The 17,758-nt window shown below is 42.8% G+C and overlaps 1 protein-coding gene across 1 annotated transcript; it reads right to left on the bottom strand.

Annotated features, from left to right (window-relative positions):
* Positions 1 to 291: 291 nt before the first annotated feature.
* Positions 292 to 17,200, bottom strand: LOC115146464 (protein dispatched homolog 2-like). The gene is made up of 8 exons (XM_065004349.1): positions 17,007 to 17,200; positions 13,479 to 13,491; positions 6,434 to 6,856; positions 5,787 to 5,910; positions 5,078 to 5,205; positions 4,601 to 4,719; positions 4,261 to 4,358; positions 292 to 3,886 (listed from the first exon to the last, which is right to left on the bottom strand). The coding sequence occupies exons 1-8, from the start codon at positions 17,140 to 17,142 to the stop codon at positions 386 to 388; spliced, it is 4,542 nt and encodes a 1,513-aa protein (XP_064860421.1). The 5' UTR covers positions 17,143 to 17,200; the 3' UTR covers positions 292 to 385.
* Between the last annotated feature and the right edge of the window lie 558 nt (positions 17,201 to 17,758).

The following is a 17,758-nucleotide window of genomic DNA, read 5'->3' as shown; positions in this document are numbered from 1 at the left end:
AATTTGTGATCTACTTGTAGTGATGTAACTTCCATCACCATGTTTATGTATTGTTTTGATGGTGGGTGCGTGGAATACATAGCTCAAACAAAAGAGCCCCTTCCCTCACATCTACATTTTTTTATTTTGAAATTATTTGTTCAAATGACATTATTGTCTAATAATCTATCCAGACTGTGGATATAGATCAGGGTAATACAGTTGAATAACTAAAAGGTCAGTGATTATCCAAATTCCAGTGTGTGTCCAGCTGTGAATTTTCCAAAATGTGTAAATCCATTACAAACGTAACATTCTGCCGTTTCTGACTGAGCTAATCAAGCTGACTGATGATGAACCGAACACTTCTGCATGCTTAGATTAGACATATCTTTTGAAATCTAATTCAGCTTGTATCTTCCCTCTGCCCATCTCGTTTGATCCATACATCAGGCAAATCTGGTTTACTGTTTGGCAACATCACTGGTCCTTCACTCTGGCTCGTACGGCCCCTCCCACACCCCGGAGAGGCTGTCTCATACGTGGTCTCTCTCAGGGAGAGACGTAGGGTGTCTCTCTTTCCGTTAAGGTGCCCTGGTTGTGGTTCCAGTTCTCCCTCTGCTTCAATCGAAGTCTGTTGGTTTGAGGGTCCAGGTTCAATGTCACTCAGGCAAGTCTCATTGGAATCCTCTAGCCCGTCAAATGAACTCTGAGATGACAGGAGGCGTTTGTGAGGGTGATGCTTAAAGGTGCTATTAGGGGCCTCTTCCTTTGAGAGGGACGGCTGGTAAATTGTTTCTATTGTTTGACTAATGATGGTGTCCTCCATGCTTGAGGAAGAGGACAGCGATACGTTCCAGTGCTTGATGCCAGAAGACTGTCCTCTGCACGTCTTGCACAAGAGCCTTTCCTTAGCCAGGTCACCTTGAGGAGCTACTACAGGCCTTAGGGTGTTTTCTTTATATGGGGAAGAGGTCTGCAAAGCTGGGGGTGGGTGACAGCCTTTGTGGTGCCTCCCACAGAGCTCTTCACTATCTGCCTCAATGTTGCTCCTCTCCACATCCCTCCTGGGACTCAGTCCACCGAACTGGATGTCATCGGAGAGAACCGAGGGTCTGTTGGAGAGCTTACTAGTACACGTGCTGTTCTCAAAGCTGTCACTCAGCTGACAGGCCAATGGCTGAAGCTCATACTGCTCGGGTTCCCTTCCGCCCTCTACCTGTCGCTGTCTTTGACGCTGATGGTTCGGGTAAAGGTAATTACCCTCGTCTTTATTGAAATTCCTTCGAACTCTTGATCTTCCAAAAGCTCCGTTTGCTGCGCAGGTCGAGGACCTAGGTTCTGCTGCTGAGCAGGAGGGTAGACTTTCAGTCCCCGGTTCAGATGAACATGGCAACATTATTTTCCCACAGTTCTTTTGAGGACCGAAAAAGCAGCATAGGGATTGGAAAAAGAAAGTGGCAAATCCACATGCTACACATTTCACCAGAAATAAGAAAATCCCCAGCTTTCTGAACAACAAGGCAGTAGTAGGGAGCATTGCGATGCCCACACAGCAGAAGGCCCCGGATCCTATTGCTACAGGACAGCTCATTCTTTTCAGAGAATGTGCAACTCTTCCAATTCTATCAGAGTGTGGAGCTGAATTATATGATATGCAGTAGTTGGCTAAAAAGTCTACAGACAGCCCAGCAGCAGCTGATATGAAGAGTGCCTCCACACCACTAAGCTGCCATTCTAGAAGGACCAGGAGGCCGATGGTGACAAAAACACTTCCTCCAACAGCAGCAGCGCCATAAATACTCAGTGGAATATTCCATGTAGTCAGAAGAAGCAAGACAAATGCTAGAGCTACAGAGAACCCAGTGACCACAAGGGTTTCTGAGCTTAGACATTGTTGCAAGTCAAATAGTGTCAACTGGCTCACAAACCACCCTTCCTTTAGTCCCAGTGGTGCCCCAGACATTTCACCATTAAACCATGACACAATATCATTATAGAAAAGGGTGGTGTGACTAAAGTTGTAGCTATAGCGGTGCGTAGTTCTAAATACCATTACCAGGGCTGCTATTCGACCATCTGCCTCAAAATGTAGGCCTCCAACCTCGGACACATAGCCCTCTGCATGCCGCTCGGCCACCATCATGCTCAGGCATTGTTCAAAAACACCCGGTGGGTAAGGAAAGGGAATATTGTTGCAGCAAAACTGTAAGGCGTCCTCACTCTCTGAGCATCGTCGAATAGACACCCAGTGTATGAGTTGCTCGACAATACAGACGTTGTCTGTTGAGCCTTCGTTTTCAGATGATGATGATGACGGTAAATAAAAACTTTGGTTTTGAACTCTTCCGCACAAGTCTCTCAACCACACCTGAGCCCCTGGGCTACTCATGTTAAACTCTGGATCCATAACTAAAGATCCGTTGCTTTTCGGATCAAAGTGATTGCCGTTATCGGTTGGGATGACTCCCCAAACAAGAGTCAATGTAATGAGCTTGTCCTCCCCGTTCACCAGCCGTTCAAACATGAATTGGTGGCGATATTCAGCGTCATATCTTTCAAAGGGATGGCTAGAGCGGAATAACTGAGTTGCCCTGTTGTCTAAAGTGGGTAGTCTCATACCAGGGTCTACAACTGAGATGTATGTTCCTCCTGCGGCCAACACTGCGAACCAGCAGACCCAAATGTATCTGAACTTAACCACTCCACATGGGAGGATTTTTAGGAAAAGTAAATTGGAGGTGTCGGACAGTCCTCGTTTCAACCCTCGTAGCTTCTGACCCAAGGTGAAGAGGCACCGCTTTCGTGAGCTTGTGTCCCAGAACCCGCCAATATTTTTCGTGCAGCAAGGCTTCCATGCCTGTGCAGTAACAGAGGCTGAGGCAGGCACAGTGTAGCGCTCGCGTAATATGAGCGAGCTGGGCAGCCACGCAAGGGCAGAAAAAGTACAGATTAAGGAAGCCGTTCCCAGGTACACAGCAAAGCATCTGACTGCCGTGATGCTGCTCAGGAACCCAGAGAAGAACGTGGCACTAGAAGTCAGGCCTGATGCCAATATCAAATATCCAACCTCTTGGAGAACTCTATTGACTCTTATCTCTAGAGAAACGGGTGGATTCTGGGATAGTTGTAGATTCCAGAAATCAATGAAAGTGAAGGCGTGGTTAGAACAACTACCAAACAGGATGAAAGCTGAAGCTAAGTTGAGGAAAGGGAAGAATGTCAGCTGAAAAACCACTTTGTAGAAGAAATAGGAAGTCAAGAGAGAACCCACAATTGCAACTAAAGACAGAGCTGATAGGAAAAGAGACTGCAAATAAAGGGCTATGGTGAGGAACAGCGAAACTACAGCCAGAACAGGGTAGATAGAGTCCCTAGCCAGGTAATACTTGAAAAGCTTTTGCTTGATGCCTAGGTCCATTCCTGTAATAGTAGTGTTCTTGTATGTAAGCTCACGACCTTCAAGGCTGTTCATGTATATCTCCATCAAGTGATCTCCTTTTTCAACCGGTAGAAACAGGAGACTATATTTCAGTGAGGGGACCTGATATTCTATTGTCTGTGGCCCTAGGAAGTCCTTATCAACCAGGTAATGCAATATCTGGAATACGGCACGAGAGTGTTTGCACCGAGTCGGCACGGATGCACAGTTGCCTTGCGAGCCCCTCTCTGCGCAATATGCCACCAGCCTTCCATCGTGGTAGTATGGGGCGCAATAGCGTAGTAGGCTCAGACTCTCTGACACTTGCACAGAGGTCAGGCTGAGACAGGATGAGGCATTGCTGAGAAGTGCCAAGTAGTTTCCCAGGGACCAACTTGGACAGCATCCGCCCCTGATTATGGCCCCGTCCACTTCCAATCGGATATGTTGCTTGCAGAGATCTTGGAAGTGGGGTTGTGAACGAATCTGAAACATGGTGAAGAGAAGTTTGGCAGTTACACACTTCTGTTGACGTATTCTCCCTCTACCCATGGCAAAATCAATGTAATTGATGTTCCATATATCTTTTTACTACAAGAGTAAATTGAAATGGACAGATTTTATAGTAACTTTTCACATAACTTATTTCCATCTACCAGCTAATGGGGATCAATAACACTTTTTTTTGTTCTCTTTCAAATACATATAAATGTTTTAAGATGTGCGCTATCAGTGCCTGCCAAGTTCTGTAGCCCAGAAAGGTATTTGATTGAGTTGGCTCCCTGATTTCGTGGTCTGGTTGGTAATGCTGGATATATGGCATATATGATATATGATGTTTAAGATGCACGAAGACCTACCCTGGCCTGCTCCATCTCGCACATGGAGTAGATCGCCTTCAGGCTCCAAAGACTGGCAGAGTTTCCAGAGCGGAAGACAAGCTGAGCGTAGCGTTCTCCTGTGATGTCACAGATGGAGTCAAGAACATGGCACCCCTGAACAAAGACTGTCCTCAGTCTTCACTTACAAAAATTGTATCTAGAGGGATTGCTTATGTTTTGCTCATAACTGAAAGTGAACACTGGAATGATGAACTAGCTCGTCAATACCCAGATTTTTGATTGATACATTATGGGTATGTTTCCTGCTAAATTTTTAGGAACATTTCTCTAGTAGCAGAGAGACATGTTAGTAGCCTACCTGGAGCATCACAGAGGAATGTGTCTTGGGCCGAATCCCTGTCTAGCATTCTTTTAGACCGTTGCCTGGACGACTGTTCCTGGCTCCCACCGGCATCCCCTCCGCTACCATCTCCATAGCTTCATAAAATAAACATGAACACAACAAAATTATACATGAGACATCTAGACAATTCATATCAATCACACAGGCAATAGCTAAATCAGTACCCCACGCAACAATGGACATATGGACTCCCTATACAATTATCCAGCATTTTTTAATCGTAGCTATACTATATCATGTGCAAGTGTAACCCTGTTCCATCTCTATCGTGCCTCTGTACTGAAAGATGCCAAATTGTAGCCTGTTTTAGTGAGTAATTATAATCTGGGGCTGAGTGAACGCAATGTCCCATGGTTCTACTCTGTTGTGGCAGCCATTTTGTGCAGGGCTCTCTGTGTGTGGTGGAGAGCTCCTCCGGTTTTAGCACAGTACCTCCCAGCTGTCTTGTCTTTGAGGTGTTGCGGTATCAGAGACAGTGTGTTTCCAGGCCCTGTGTTCTGTTGAAGCTTGGCTAAGGCAGACTGTCGCACCCCGATGTATGTTCCTCGAGGCTCAAAGCCCTGCATTAAAAACATCAAAGTCAACGGAACAACATCTGACGACAGCCAAAGCAGGAAAACAATGCACTGAATTCATTTACATGAGAAATATGTACGCCTAATGCTGACTGTTTGGCCTACAGTAGGTGAATAAAGACTGATTTAGATGCGAAGGTTTAGTGACATACTATAATGGATGCTTTGAAAATTGATAGTGACATTGTACATGCAGTGTTGATTGATATAGCGTTGTCTTCAATATTCTTCCAGATGATTTTTTTTTACCCTGGTCTCTGCCATGGTCATTACATGTTGATCGCCATGAGTGTAACTGTACACATTTATTACACACATGGTAATTCAATTAGTTTATTGAACTATTCTTGACTGTTCATTATACCTGCAATTGCACTGATATGGCTACACTTGTATTTCTTGAGCTGACAAGATGAAATGTTTTGAGAGATCTGCCGGGTCTACTTTATTTACGGCGGCTTTTCAAGAGGCAGGAACGAGCTAAAAACAAAAGGGGTTTACAGTAGCATTCGGTTTGACAGGAAGTTGGCAGAGAACGCGACAGTGCTGCAGAGAGAAGCACTCACCATGAGCGGGTCAGAGAAGTCTGGCAGGGGACCAATCAACAGGCCGGCTAGGGAACATCCCAGGAGGGCCGCTGCACACCCGACGAGCACTGCCAGAGGATACCTCACTACCACCTGGGAGTAACTGTCAAGAAAATGCCACAGGAAAAGAGGATCTCAGTGACACTTATCTCTAACGGGCTTTGCATAGTTAAAGGACTGTACTGTGTGTCTCACTCGGTGGGTGTGCTAGGAAAGTCTCATGGTTCAAGTATTTTTCAGGTAAGTACAACATTTAACATTAAATTTCAAAACATTGTTCACCAGTACTCATATTTTGAGTTATGCAACGCTATTGTGAGCTTACGACCATGTTGTATAGCTTAATGAAATACTATTTTGAGCTTAGAACCATGTTGTATAGCTAAATTAAAGACTAAAAATATATTTTTGTCCTAATTACTGCCATGCACTGTGCACATTAAGGATGCAATGGAAATTGTAGGTCATTTTGCTGTTACACAATCATCTAGTTGTCGTGGATACTGACTTTCTAGGGATCCAGTAGAGTCCGTCATCCCTAAAATAGACAAATAATTCTGCGTCATTGACCTTTTTATAATTTTTGCATGATAATTATGCTTGTGTACAGCATACGGAATACAGACCTGACTGTGACCACATGATGCTGTTTGGACTTCTGGGTGCCACCGCCGTCATGGGAACCGTGCAGCCAGTGGCAGCGGACAGCGTTGTGACAGGAAGGAACATGGGAGGGGCTGCAGCTGCGACCCGTCTTGACAGCGCTTGTCGAGCAGTCGGTGTGAGGAGGACCCACAGTGATTGGATGCGACTCCAGACAGGCTTTGCCTTTGATTGGCTTGTGATGGCCACAACAGTGACATTGTCGGTGCTGCTGTGAATGGTAGGTGCATCCCTGGGAGACTTGGTGGTAGAGCTGGGAGGAGGTGGAGGAGGAGGGTCTGGGGAGGCTGCAGCTGTCAGACTGGTCCCCTTCGGTTTGGATCCGAGTGGCCTGGGCCTCCGGGCACACACTGTCAGGAGGACACAGTGACACCTCCGGTATCTCACTGTGAAAAGACAGAGGGGGGGAAAGTGTATTTATTTATAACCCCTACGGTTGCAGTGTTTGTCATTGTCAAATGTACACCAGAATTTTCGATAATCAATGTTTCAGCTCAGCGGCTTCCCCGGGTGCAACAGTACTAAGCCTTGAGTAGGTAAACCTAATGAATCGCGTAAGGGGTGACTTCCAATGTATTGTTGCGTTGTTGCTTGAAACCCAATTTGGCAAACCAAATGAATTAGGTAAGGAATGACATCTAAAGTGTTGTTTCGTTGCTCGAAGGCCCAATTAGTCCAAGAGATGCTCCATCTGCCCTGTCTGTGTTTCAACATCCAAACCGAGAGTCCTGTTGATGGAGACCGCAGTGGATCTGATGAAGAATGACTCCTGTTTATGGAAGAAGTACATTGCACAGATGTTATGGGTTAAAAGTTATGTGCTTTTCTTCCTCATGTTTTCTCTAAAGAACAGGACATAGACTATACACAATGAAACTCTGCTGATTATCAGCGAGAGAGAGCTGACTACGTTAACCACTATTAGTAATTGCGTTAGGCCTAATGACAAGTAACGTTTATAAATCGGAATCCCTATTTACTGAACTGTAAGTAGTATTGGATGCCCGTTATTACAATACTCTATAGCAGGGGTGTTCAACTCTGAACCTACGAGGTTCGGAGACTGCTGGTTTTCTGTTCTACCTGATAATTAATTGCACCCACCTCGTGTCCCAGGTCTAATTAGAGGGGAACAATGAAAAAATGCAGTGGAACTGACTTCGGGGTCCAGAGTTGAGTTTGCGGGCTCAATAGTATGACTGAATTAAACAAGGCAGTGGAACTGACTTCGGGGTCCAGAGTTGAGTTTGCGGGCTCTATAGTAGTAGTAGTAGTATAGGCTCTATAGTAGTAGTAGTAGTATAGGCTCTATAGTAGTAGTAGTAGTATAGGCTCTATAGTAGTAGTAGTAGTATAGGCTCTATAGTAGTAGTAGTAGTATAGGCTCTATAGTAGTAGTAGTAGTATAGGCTCTATAGTAGTAGTAGTAGTATAGGCTCTATAGTAGTAGTAGTAGTATAGGCTCTATAGTAGTAGTAGTAGTATAGGCTCTATAGTAGTAGTAGTAGTATAGGCTCTATAGTAGTAGTAGTAGTAGTATAGGCTCTATAGTAGTAGTAGTAGTAGTATAGGCTCTATAGTAGTAGTAGTAGTAGTAGTATAGGCTCTATAATAGTAGTAGTAGTAGTAGTAGTATAGGCTCTATAGTAGTAGTAGTAGTAGTAGTATAGGCTCTATAGTAGTAGTAGTAGTAGTAGTATAGGCTCTATAGTAGTAGTAGTAGTAGTATAGGCTCTATAGTAGTAGTAGTAGTATAGGCTCTATAGTAGTAGTAGTAGTATAGGCTCTATAGTAGTAGTAGTAGTATAGGCTCTATAGTAGTAGTAGTAGTATAGGCTCTATAGTAGTAGTAGTAGTATAGGCTCTATAGTAGTAGTAGTAGTATAGGCTCTATAGTAGTAGTAGTAGTAGTATAGGCTCTATAGTAGTAGTAGTAGTATAGGCTCTATAGTAGTAGTAGTAGTAGTATAGGCTCTATAGTAGTAGTAGTAGTAGTATAGGCTCTATAGTAGTAGTAGTAGTAGTATAGGCTCTATAGTAGTAGTAGTAGTAGTATAGGCTCTATAGTAGTAGTAGTAGTAGTATAGGCTCTATAGTAGTAGTAGTAGTAGTATAGGCTCTATAGTAGTAGTAGTAGTAGTATAGGCTCTATAGTAGTAGTAGTAGTATAGGCTCTATAGTAGTAGTAGTAGTAGTATAGGCTCTATAGTAGTAGTAGTAGTATAGGCTCTATAGTAGTAGTAGTAGTAGTATAGGCTCTATAGTAGTAGTAGTATAGGCTCTATAATAGTAGTAGTAGTAGTATAGGCTCTATAATAGTAGTAGTAGTAGTATAGGCTCTATAGTAGTAGTAGTAGTAGTATAGGCTCTATAGTAGTAGTAGTAGTAGTATAGGCTCTATAGTAGTAGTAGTAGTAGTATAGGCTCTATAGTAGTAGTAGTAGTAGTATAGGCTCTATAGTAGTAGTAGTAGTAGTATAGGCTCTATAGTAGTAGTAGTAGTATAGGCTCTATAGTAGTAGTAGTAGTAGTATAGGCTCTATAGTAGTAGTAGTAGTATAGGCTCTATAGTAGTAGTAGTAGTAGTATAGGCTCTATAGTAGTAGTAGTAGTAGTATAGGCTCTATAGTAGTAGTAGTAGTATAGGCTCTATAGTAGTAGTAGTAGTAGTATAGGCTCTATAGTAGTAGTATAGGCTCTATAGTAGTAGTAGTAGTATAGGCTCTATAGTAGTAGTAGTAGTATAGGCTCTATAGTAGTAGTAGTAGTATAGGCTCTATAGTAGTAGTAGTAGTATAGGCTCTATAGTAGTAGTCGTAGTATAGGCTCTATAGTAGTAGTAGTAGTATAGGCTCTGTAGTAGTAGTAGTAGTAGTATAGGCTCTATAGTAGTAGTAGTAGTATAGGCTCTATAGTAGTAGTAGTAGTATAGGCTCTATAGTAGTAGTAGTAGTATAGGCTCTATAGTAGTAGTAGTAGTATAGGCTCTATAGTAGTAGTAGTAGTATAGGCTCTATAGTAGTAGTAGTAGTAGTATAGGCTCTATAGTAGTAGTAGTAGTAGTATAGGCTCTATAGTAGTAGTAGTAGTAGTATAGGCTCTATAGTAGTAGTAGTAGTATAGGCTCTATAGTATGACTGAATTAAACAAGGCAACAGTAAACATGTCATCCCCCAACGAATGATGCAACGTCCCGCCTTGGGCCAATTGAGATATCGCATGTGACTAATACATTTCAGTTCATTACTATAGCTCCCCCCTTGGGCCAATTGAGATATCGCATGTGACTAATACATTTCAGTTCATTACTATAGCTCCCCCCTTGGGCCAATTGAGATATCGCATGTGACTAATACATTTCAGTTCATTACTATAGCTCCCCCCTTGGGCCAATTGAGATATCGCATGTGACTAATACATTTCAGTTCATTACTATAGCTCCCCCCTTGGGCCAATTGAGATATCGCATGTGACTAATACATTTCAGTTCATTACTATAGCTCCCCCCTTGGGCCAATTGAGATATCGCATGTGACTAATACATTTCAGTTCATTACTATAGCTCCCCCTTGGGCCAATTGAGATATCGCATGTGACTAATACATTTCAGTTCATTACTATAGCTCCCCCTTGGGCCAATTGAGATATCGCATGTGACTAATACATTTCAGTTCATTACTATAGCTCCCCCTTGGGCCAATTGAGATATCGCATGTGACTAATACATTTCAGTTCATTACTATAGCTCCCCCTTGGGCCAATTGAGATATCGCATGTGACTAATACATTTCAGTTCATTACTATAGCTCCCCCTTGGGCCAATTGAGATATCGCATGTGACTAATACATTTCAGTTCATTACTATAGCTCCCCCCTTGGGCCAATTGAGATATCGCATGTGACTAATACATTTCAGTTCATTACTATAGCTCCCCCCTTGGGCCAATTGAGATATCGCATGTGACTAATACATTTCAGTTCATTACTATAGCTCCCCCCTTGGGCCAATTGAGATATCGCATGTGACTAATACATTTCAGTTCATTACTATAGCTCCCCCCTTGGGCCAATTGAGATATCGCATGTGACTAATACATTTCAGTTCATTACTATAGCTCCCGCCTTGGGCCAATTGAGATATCGCATGTGACTAATACATTTCAGTTCATTACTATAGCTCCCGCCTTGGGCCAATTGAGATATCGCATGTGACTAATACATTTCAGTTCATTACTATAGCTCCCCCCTTGGGCCAATTGAGATATCGCATGTGACTAATACATTTCAGTTCATTACTATAGCTCCCCCCTTGGGCCAATTGAGATATCGCATGTGACTAATACATTTCAGTTCATTACTATAGCTCCCGCCTTGGGCCAATTGGGATATCGCATGTGACTAATACATTTCAGTTCATTACTATAGCTCCCGCCTTGGGCCAATCAGTGCAATTTAACAAAAAATGCCAGATCTCGATGGCAAGACTCATCCATCATTCACCCAAGTTTAGTCAAAATTGGCCCAGTGCTGTCTGAGATATTGCTGGTGAAAAACGGAAACATATCCACAGTTCCCTCCTCGATTTCATTGTGGGGGACAACCAGACATTTATGTGCACAGTCTAATTTCAATCTGACTCCAATTAAAGGGTCAAATGACGTTATGGGTTGTTTTTCCAGACCTGGTCGTCTGGGTGGACTGAGACGCCACTTCTTTGATCCCCATCACCTCATCGCCAAGGCGACGGGGTAAGTAAACAGAGAGCAGTACTTGAGGGCTTTATTTGCATTTCCAACCACCGGGGGAGAGATAGGTGGGCAGCAAATTCATCACAACTCGACTGTGTGCCATTGGGCATTTCAAAATGTAGCTGTATTAATATATTTTTTAAAAGTGTCTAAAGATGTATCGGTCTCTTAAAAGAGTGGAGTCAATTTCTCAAACCTTCGTAGTGGTTCAACTCAAATCACCCTGTCAAGATGACCATTTTTGGCAGGGAGAAAAAATATGTTGCTGTTGGTTGGCTGATGCGTCACCAGCTTACTTCTGAACTTACTCAGGTGAAAGCACTATTTATTTGCTGTCCAATTAGAAGTTGCCATGTACCCCTCAGCCAACACATCACAAGCTGCGCAGAGTACTGACGGCAGCATGATGGGGGCTTCTGTGCTGCCCACTGCACTCCTTAGGACTGTGTTACTGCAGTGGGGCTTCTGTGCTAGCAGCAGGTGCTGCCCACTGCACTCCTTAGGACTGTGTTACTGCAGTGGGGCTTCTGTGCTAGCAGCAGGTGTTGCCCACTGCACTCCTTAGGACTGTGTTACTGCAGTGGGGCTTCTGTGCTAGCAGCAGGTGTTGCCCACTGCACTCCTTAGGACTGTGTTACTGCAGTGGGGCTTCTGTGCTAGCAGCAGGTGCTGCCCACTGCACTCCTTAGGACTGTGTTACTGCAGTGGGGCTTCTGTGCTAGCAGCAGGTGCTGCCCACTGCACTCCTTAGGACTGTGTTACTGCAGTGGGGCTTCTGTGCTAGCAGCAGGTGCTGCCCACTGCACTCCTTAGGACTGTGTTACTGCAGTGGAGCTTCTGTGCTAGCAGCAGGTGCTGCCCACTGCACTCCTTAGGACTGTTACTGCAGTGGTAAACTCTGGTATTCACTGCTTCTCATTGACCACTTTTAATAGAGCTAGGTCATGCTTGCAAAGCTAGGCAATTAGTGGATCCAGTTCATTATCGAACAGAGCAGTTACAAAAAATACCTCCAGCTGGGCGTTACGAGCCCCCCTGCATGCAAGCTACGTAATCAAACAACAATCGCCTGAGATATTGCCAATCTCTCAGATATGATTTGACATGGGAAACGTTCTATCAAAGGTTGATATGACATTGTATTTCAGTCTAAACAGGGTGTTAAAACTATGCTGATACTCTGCTACATTGCATTCGTGTCATACTGTCGGCCAGCACCACCCTCGGTGGAACAGCGCTGTGCATTTTGCTAAACGTTGATATTACCTCGTATTTAGGTCTAAAGGTGCTTTCATGTTTGGCCCCCCGTAGTACCACTGGTGGCCTGTTTAATGATTTTATGGAGATGGAATTAGCAAGCACGTTGTTCATGAGGGAACCATCTCAGTTTTTGTCCTTTGTTTGAACCGACACGATGTACCAGGGGGGGTCGTGTTCAGTAGTAGCGTACACCATAGCAAAACGTTCATGATCTCCCACCATGTTATCTTAAGGTGTGTAAGATGTGGAGTAACATGCAGAAATACATTGGTGTCCGAAGTGGGATTCTCTGCTTACTAGGTTTCACATCATTTAACCACTCTCTTGGTTTCACATCATTAAACCACTCTCTTGGTTTCACATCATTTAACCACTCTCTTTGGTATCACATCATTTAACCACTCTCTTGGATTTACATCATTTAACCACTCTCTTGGTTTTACATCATGTAACCACTCTCTTGGTTTCACATCATTTAACCACTCTCTTGGTTTCACATCATTTAACCACTCTCTTGGTTTCACATCATTTAAACACTCTCTTGGTTTCACATCATTTAACCACTCTCTTGGTTTCACATCATTTAACCACTCTCTTGGTTTCACATCATTTAACCACTCTCTTGGTTTCACATCATTTAAACACTCTCTTGGTTTCACATCATTTAACCACTCTCTTGGTTTCACATCATTTAACCACTCTCTTGGTTTAAGATCATTTAACCACTCGCCTAATTATTATGATGCATTTGGTACTTCTCATGCAGAATTGAATATTGATTGTTGTGGTTGGGTTTTGTTGGATAATGAGTAAGCAGGCATCTGATGCATCATGGGGAAGTTTGACAAGGGTACCTGAGTGTCAGTGGTTGCATATCATCAGGGAGAGTGGGATATGCAAAAAAACAAAAAACATCTGCAATTCACAAGTGTTTTAATACACACTTGTACATGTATCAAGTAGGACAAAATTTATTTTATTTTTTATCATTAATCAAGACCAGTATGTAACAGCTCTATGCATTTGCAAAAATAAACAGTTTTGGAAAGGCACTGCATAGAGTTGTGCAAGAGATGTACACTGACAACAGGATCTTTCAACTATTACTTCCAGCTTTGTCACTCCCTCCTCCAGTGTCAATAACAGGAGTCTGGCTTATCGTTATGAAAAGGACAGAAAAGTATTTGTATGTGCCTTTTCTGACCAATATACTGAACAAAAATATAAACGCAACAATTTTGATGATTTTACTGAGTCACAGTTTCATATAAGAAAATCAGTCCATTTAAATAAATTCATTAGGCCCTAATCTATGGATTTCACATGACTGGGCAGGGGCGCAGCCACTTCGGCGCAAGGCCCACCCATTGGGGATCCTGTGGCATTGTGTTGTGTGACAAAACTGCACATTTTAGAGTGGCATTTTATTGTCCCCAGCATAAGGTGCACCTGTGTAATGATCATGCTGTTTAATCAGCTTCTTGATATGCCACACCTGTCAGGTGGATGGATTATCTTGGCAAAGAAGAAATGCTCACTAACAGGGATGTAAACAAATCTGTACACAAAATTTGAGAGAAATAAGCTTTTTGTGCTTTAATGGAACATTTCTGGGATATTTTCTTTCAGCTTATGAAACATGGGACCAACACTTTACATACTGCGTTTCTATTTCTGTTCATTGTAGTTTTTTTTTTTTTTGCATTATGAAACACAATTTTCCATATGGCAGACACATGGTCTATGATGCTCATCTTCCCATATGGCAGACACATGGTCTATAATGCTCATCTTCCCATATGGCAGACACATGGTCTATGATGCTCATCTTCCCATATGGCAGACACATGGTCTATAATTCTCATCTTCCCATATGGCAGACACATGGTCTATAATGCTCATATTTCCATATGGCAGACACATGGTCTATAATGCTCATCTTCCCATATGGCAGACACATGGTCTATAATGCTCATCTTTCCATATGGCAGACACATGGTCTATGATGCTCAGCTTTCTTGTCCTCGGTGACCTCTGGAGAAGAAAAAAAACGTTGAATATTAACTTAAAGCAGAGTTGCCCAACTGGCGGCCAGCGGGGCCGGTCATTTTGTTTGTTGGCTGACTGAAAGAGATACCACAAGATTCTGGGGCGGCAGGGTGGCCTAGTGGTTAGAGCGTTGGACTAGTAACCGGAAGGTTGCAAGTTCAAACCCCCGAGCTGACAAGGTACAAATCTGTCGAACAGGCAGTTCCTAGGCCGTCATTGAAAATAAGAATTTGTTCTTAACTGACTTGCCTAGTTAAATAAAGGTAATTGCAGTCATTGCACTAATGCTAGTTAATTAACATTAGCTTGCGAAACTAACTCTAAATTCCTTCATACTGCAGACAGACATATAAAAATGGTTAATCTGACAGAATCTCACATTATCCCTTTATTGACCTTCCTATTCGTAACCTCCCAAGATGCACCGATAGCACAAATCTCAACAAAAATACTTCTACGTAGAACATTTAGGGCCAGTTACCCAGGCACAAATTAGGCCTGGTGCTGGACTGCAGGACTAGTTTTAATCTGTGTTGGAGAAACCGGACATTAGTATTATTCCCTGTTAATTGTGTTTAAGTGTTTATCCAATAGTTCCCTAATCCACAAGTCAAACCAATTCATCAGTATGTTGAGAGAATTATTTGTATCTAACCATAGCTATTACATGAAGTACTGTAATACACTGCAGACCAAAAGTATGTGGACACCGTCTCGTCAAACATCTCATTCCAAAAGCATGGGCTTTAATATGGAGTTGGTCCCCCCTTTCCTGCTATAACAGCCTCCACTCTTCTGGGAAGGCTTTTCACTAGATGTTGGAACATTGCTGTGGGGACTTGCTTCCATTCAGCCACAAGAGCATTAGTGAGGTCGGACAATGATATTGGGCGATTAGGACTAGCTTGCAGTCGGCATTCCATTTCATCCCAAAAGTGTTTGATGGGGTTGAGGTCAGGGCTCTGTGCAGGCCAGTCACACTGATCACGACAAACCATTTCTGTATGGATCTCACTTTGTGCATGGGGGCATTGTCATACTGAAACAGGAAAGAGCCTTCCCCAAACTGTTGCCACAAAGTTGGAAACAGAATCATCTAGAATGTCATTGTACGCTGTAGCATTAAGATTTTCCTTCACTGGAACTAAGAGGCCTAGCCCGAACATTGAAAAACAGCCCCAGATCATTATTCCTCCTCCACCAAACTTTACAGTTAGCACTATGCATTCGGATCCAGAAAAGGCATCTCCACTGCTCCATAGTCCAATGGCACCAAGTTTTTTTTTTGTGTGCGGCTGCTCAGCCATGGAAACCCATTTCGTGAAGCTCTAGATTAACAGTTATTGTGCTGACGTTGCTTCTAGAGGCAGTTTGGAACTCAGTAGTGAGTGTTGCAACCGAGAACAGATGATTTTTCAGCACTCTGCGGTCCTGTTCTGTGAGCTTGTGTGGCTTACCACTTTGCGGCTGAGCCGTTGTTGCTCCTAGACGTTTCCACTTCACAATAACAGCACTGACAGTTGAACGGGGAAGCAGGCCAGAAATTTGATGAACTGACTTGGTGGAAAGGTGGCATCTTGTGATGGTACCACATTGAAAGTCACTGAGCTCTTCAGTAAGGCCATTCTACTGCCAATGTTTGTCTATGGAGATTACATGGCTGGGTGCTCGATTTAATACACCTGTCAGCAACGGGTGTGGCTGAAATAGCCAAATCCACTAATTTGAGGGGAGTTTCCACATACTTTTGTATATATAGTGTATTCCAATGTTGACGGCTAAACTAAAGCAGGGGCAATATAGTGACTATTAGTTATCTATCAAAAAACTGGCACGGTGGAGTTTTGCCCAGTGGATTTGTGGTTTCCCCTGGGCCGACCCTACAGTAGGCTATTGTGTCAGCAATGTCGTATGCATATCTGCATTATGCTGACTTGGGAGAGCACAGAGTGAGTGTGTAGCTGAGGAATACCAGATATCTCTGGATCCCGGGAGATTGCCTATTGAAGTGAATGTTAATTGTGGATTGGGTGAATTGACTGCCACACTCAACCTGTTACTGGACTATAACATTTCAATTAAACATACTCTGGGGAGAGATTGGCTGCTATTGTACAGCATTTGAGAACACATTTTACAAATACAAATCAATGTATCTCTCACCCACCAAAAACAAACGAGTAAATGAAAGATGGACTTCTTCCTGTTTAGTCTGCTCTTGATGTACAATTCATGTAAGCAGTGGCACATTTGTACATTATAATAAATACAATATTGAAGAATAGGACTCTGAGAAATCCATAAAATGTTTTGCTGTGGTCATCAAGTGCTTACAAATACAAATAACATTGATATTCATTGACAGACAGATTGATATAGCCTACACTGACATAACGGCAATAATGGCTGGACAAAACACCAATACAAATGTATATTTAATGATGCAGAGGAATAATTTAACAGCCGACTAGACAAACACCGTTCTTTTTCTTTGAGGTGAACAGAGAACGAAAGGCTACGTACCTTTGAAATGTCTCCCTTGCAGGTCTTTCAGTTCTTGGCGAATCCATGACTATAGCGTCTGCGCGCTCATCGGTGATAGAGCAAGTATCCATTCTATCAGTTACTTTTCTCCTGTCGGAAATTTCCAACTGGAAAATTAAGGGATTCAGCCTCGTGTTTACTACTTGGAATAGTAAGATCGGTTCTATTGTACAACGGCAAAAGGGATGGATGGATGGATGGATGTATGTTTGAGTAACCTATCTGCTAAAGCCTGGTTTGCTATTGGTCGACGTGTTGTGATGAGCTCTTCTGCTGTTGAGGAGAAGTTTAGATGACCGTGAATAGCACGGGCGCTGTTCAATTGAGGGTGGTGCTGGCCTATACAGTATGACACGGATACAATGTATCGAAGATATTGCCTGCATTGTTTTGATTCGTGCGTAGCCCGCTATTCAAAACAATATCTGTTACATTTTTCTCCTCTTCTTAAATATATTATTTACCTTTATATAGAAAGCTGGCAGAATGTCATGCATCTGTAAGTCTGAATAATTTATTGTGAATAATACAGTATCAAATCAAATTTTATTGGTAACATCCACATATTTAGCAGATCTTATTGCTGGTGTAGCGAAATGTTTGTATTGTCAAATAACTAGACTATATAACGGGCAACTATCATTTTAGATTAGATTGGCCGAACCAATCGTTATATTACGCCGTTTT

This window comes from Oncorhynchus nerka, linkage group LG18, assembly GCF_034236695.1.
Source record: "Oncorhynchus nerka isolate Pitt River linkage group LG18, Oner_Uvic_2.0, whole genome shotgun sequence".
In the NCBI taxonomy this organism is placed as follows: Eukaryota; Metazoa; Chordata; class Actinopteri; order Salmoniformes; family Salmonidae; genus Oncorhynchus; species Oncorhynchus nerka.
The sequence above is the reverse complement of the archived record's forward strand: the minus strand, read 5'-3'. Positions and strand labels throughout refer to the sequence as shown.